This window comes from Trypanosoma rangeli (assembly GCF_003719475.1).
Source record: "Trypanosoma rangeli strain AM80 chromosome Unknown Tra_15.4_contig_00741, whole genome shotgun sequence".
Lineage (NCBI taxonomy): Eukaryota > Euglenozoa > Kinetoplastea > Trypanosomatida > Trypanosomatidae > Trypanosoma > Trypanosoma rangeli.
In genome coordinates, this window is record NW_021706443.1 from 1 (window position 1) to 3589 (window position 3589).

The window sequence follows — 3589 nt, forward strand, 5'->3', positions numbered from 1 at the left end:
ATGCGCGTGCGTTATTGGGGAGGGGGCGGCTGCCGTCAGAAAATTTTGCGGCAACTGCGGAGAAATGCAGCGTAGGGCTGCGTGGCGTCCGACGACAGTTCGGCGGAGAGGCTATTGCGGGGTTGCGGAACAAACAACGTGGAAGGCGGAGTGGGAGCTGCCGGCGCTTTCACTTTGTCAGTGTGCTGTGGAAGGGAAAGGGCCCTTGGAGCCTGCTGTGGTTTGCCGCTTGCTGCTCTGGGCTGTCGCTAAGGCATACGCTGAGGAACGCGCAGAACCTTTTTTGTCTATGTTTTTTTTTTCTTTAAGGGATGGTGCTGATTCCTTGAGCAGTCTTTTTCTCTGCGTCTCTCTTTATTTGGGTGTTTTGGTTGATTGCACCTGTTCCGCTGTCTCAGACGGTGTTTGTGTGTGTGCGAGGGACCCCGCTTGCATTCAGAGTTTTGTTGTTTTTAATTTTGCCTTGGCTTTGTGTAATGATGCTTCCCTTCTTGTGTGTGTGTGTTTTGGGGACGACGGCAAGTGAGGTATGTGGAGGGGCAAATGGTTGCTAGTGCTGGGCGGTGTGGTGCTGCCGTGTGGTTTGCTTCCCTCTTGTTGTGGTTGCAGCTGAGGGACAGCTGGGACGCCGGTGGGAGGGGAGCCGAAGGTGAGCGGTGGGATTTTCTGCGGCTGTTGTGTCGTCTTCGGGTGCCGCCTCCGTGCCGACCGGAGCGGCGTACGTGCGGGGGTTTGGAGTGCCTCGCAGAGTGTCGCAGCCGCGCATTTTTCGAGCACTGTCTTGGGGAACGCTGCCGCCAAATGACGCGAGCTACAACAGGGACTTGGCAGCGTTGATGGGTGTGTGGCGGAGGCCGTTGCCTTCGCGTTGACACCAGACTTGTCTCTGTCCGTTGCGGGTTGCTGCGGACCGACTCGCGCCGCCAGTGCTCCTGGTGACGGCGTCAATGTTTCGACGCAGCGGGGATGGACTCTACGTGAGTAGTGTGATTGGGATTGCAGGCAGGGACGCAGTTCTTCTTCTCTTGGCGTATGGACGAGCCTTCTATGCGGTCATCGGAACCACATTCCGGAAGCCCACGGCGCAGTTTGCTCTGCAGAGGCGCGCTGCTATGGATTGGGGCACTCATGGGAGGCGCGGTGCTGTGCTGCGGCTGCCGGGGCCTCGACGCCTTTGTGTGTCACACGGTGGGCATTGTGCGGCACACGTTGCGGCGGGATCACGGCATCTCGGGAGTGTGCCCGGTTTGTATTTTGTTTGTCGCGTGGTGTTGGGCGTGGAGCTCACGTCGCGGCGTGGTGCGTTACTGCAGTGTGGTTGTGGCGAAAGTGCAAGAGGGCGGGGCAGACAGGACGCGCGGCAGGCGTACCTGCAGCTGCAGCTTGTGCCCGACAGAAGCGGGGAGCTGACAGACGGCACTGGCCGCATGACGGCTGCGCCGCGGCAGTGCGACACAAACGTGCCGATCGCTGAAGGGGCTGGCAAAGGCAGCGGCAGCGCGTGCCTCGTGCCATGTACACCGAGTTGGAAGATTTTGATTGATTTTGTTGTTTTATGTTTGTTGTAAGTCTTTTGCTCTTTTTTTCTTTTTTTTTTCCCCCGCCTAAAAGGCCTGCGCCATCACTACTACTGCTACTCCTGCTACCGCCACTAATAATGCCGCTTCTGATGTTCAAACGGAAGCAACACGGGCAGTTTGTTCAGGCGATGTGCCAGCTACGCCTCGGCACGCCGTTTGTATCACTGGCGGTGTTTTTGCTGCTGCTGATGTGTTTCGCCGCTGGGTGCGTTGCCGACGCTCTCGCCCGGAAGCACCGCTGCGGGTTTGCCGAGATGATGAGGAGGGGGCCGCCGGCGACTGCAGTGGTGCGTGACGTGCCGCGCAGAGGACAGGGTGAGATGCAGGCGTACACCGTCGCCGCACAAGGCGTGGGGAGTGAGTGGGCCCCGATCCGCATCAAAGTGTCTGCGAAGGACATGGATGATCAATCGAAGCACTGCCTCCCAGGGAAGCATTGGCGCCTGGTCGATGGTGACTGGAAGGAATGCACGGAGGACATTATGCTGACGGAGGCGAAGAAGAACATTGTTTTGAAGCAACTCCTCCCCGCTGCAATTAAGATGCACGCTGAGCGTCTCTTCGTGAGACCTGTGAGGGGTCCCATCCCCATACCAAAGAAAGATTTAGGGTTGTGCACCGGTTTAAACATCCCTTCCTGGCACCACACGATCGGCGTGAGCGTCGCCGACCTGATTCTCTACATCGACGCTCGCGTGAGTGGAAGTGCCATTGCATGGGCGTCTTGCTGCGTCGTTCTGAAGGATGGACGCCCGTACGCTGGCGTCGTGAACTTCAACCCCAAGTACATAAAGGCCACTGATGAATTAGTTGGTGCTGCAGCGCACGAGATTGGGCATCTTCTTGGGTTTTCGTATGATCGCTTTAAGAAGCTCAATATGGTCTCCGAGGTCCCCAATGTGCGCGGGAAAGAATATGTGTGGGTGGTTTCCTCACCGAAGGTGAAGGAGCTGGCAAGGAAGTACTACAACTGCCCCACACTTGAGGGCATGGAGCTGGAGGATGGGGGTGGGCCGAAGCCAAGCTTGAGTCACTGGGAGGAACGCAATGCAATGGGTGAGTTGATGGCTCCTGCGGGTAAGCTTTTATATTACTCGGCATTCACTCTTGCGGCATTTGAAGACATGGGTGTGTACAAGGTCAACTACGGCATGGCGGACACGTTGCGGTGGGGCAACAACTCTGGCTGCGGGCTGCTGAAAAATAAGTGCTTCATCAATGGCCGCACCAACTATCCTGAGTTGTTCTGCAAGCAGCCGTCAAATAAACACAGGCTGTTCTGCGCGTATGATCGTCTTTCTTTGGGGTACTGTGCGCTAAAGACTCACAATAAGTCCCTTCCACCGCAGTTTCAGTACTTTGATAACCCCCGAGTTGGCGCTAATTGGGACTTTACGGACTACTGTCCGTATGTTATGGGGCGTGGGGCGTCTGGGTGTCTAAACGGTGACCCTAAACAATTCCCTGGAAGCTTAATTGGCTCGAGCTCACGGTGTGTAAAGGGGGAGGGGCTTCGTTTTGATTACCAAGAGATTGGCGATGTGTGCGTGAACACGCAGTGCAGTGGGAGTAAGCTGAGGGTGCAGTTCCTTGGCGACGGCACGTGGTACGACTGCAATGAGGGTGAGACTGCCGCTCCGTCGGGGAGCAGATGGAGCGGGGGGAGGGTCAGGTGCCCGAAATACGCCGATGTGTGCACGGTCCTCCCCAAATTATTTGCCCACCCAATACCAGTCGTTGCCCTGCCACTGGCGGAGGATCCAAACCCTGCAGATACAAATGATGAATCAGGCGGCACTCATCCTGATCCTGGTGCCTCGCCCTCAACGTATCAGTCGCGCAATACCAACCCGGAACGCAACCCAACCAGCATGCGTCGTGATCTGGGTGCCTCGCCCTCAACGTATCAGTCGCGCAATACCAACCCGGAACGCAACCCAACCAGCATGCGTCGTGAGTCCGGTGCCTCGCCCTCAACGTATCAGTCGCGCAATACCAACCCGGAACGC

The 3589-nt window shown here is 57.1% G+C and overlaps 3 protein-coding genes across 3 annotated transcripts, besides 1 other annotated feature; all 3 read left to right on the forward strand.

Moving 5' to 3' along the window:
* On the forward strand, positions 1 to 526 carry TraAM80_09967 (uncharacterized protein; the record flags this gene model as incomplete). Its single annotated transcript, XM_029386620.1, has 1 exon — positions 1 to 526. A coding segment is annotated over one exon (526 nt), but the record flags the coding sequence as incomplete, so codon positions are not given.
* Positions 527 to 947: 421 nt separating this feature from the next.
* On the forward strand, positions 948 to 1568 carry TraAM80_09968 (uncharacterized protein; the record flags this gene model as incomplete). The annotated part of the gene is made up of 1 exon (XM_029386621.1): positions 948 to 1568. The coding sequence occupies one exon, from the start codon at positions 948 to 950 to the stop codon at positions 1566 to 1568; it is 621 nt and encodes a 206-aa protein (XP_029233651.1).
* A 55-nt stretch (positions 1569 to 1623) lies between these two features.
* Positions 1624 to 1657: a microsatellite.
* Positions 1658 to 1669: 12 nt separating this feature from the next.
* On the forward strand, positions 1670 to 3589 carry TraAM80_09969 (leishmanolysin; the record flags this gene model as incomplete). The annotated part of the gene is made up of 1 exon (XM_029386622.1): positions 1670 to 3589. A coding segment is annotated over one exon (1920 nt), but the record flags the coding sequence as incomplete, so codon positions are not given.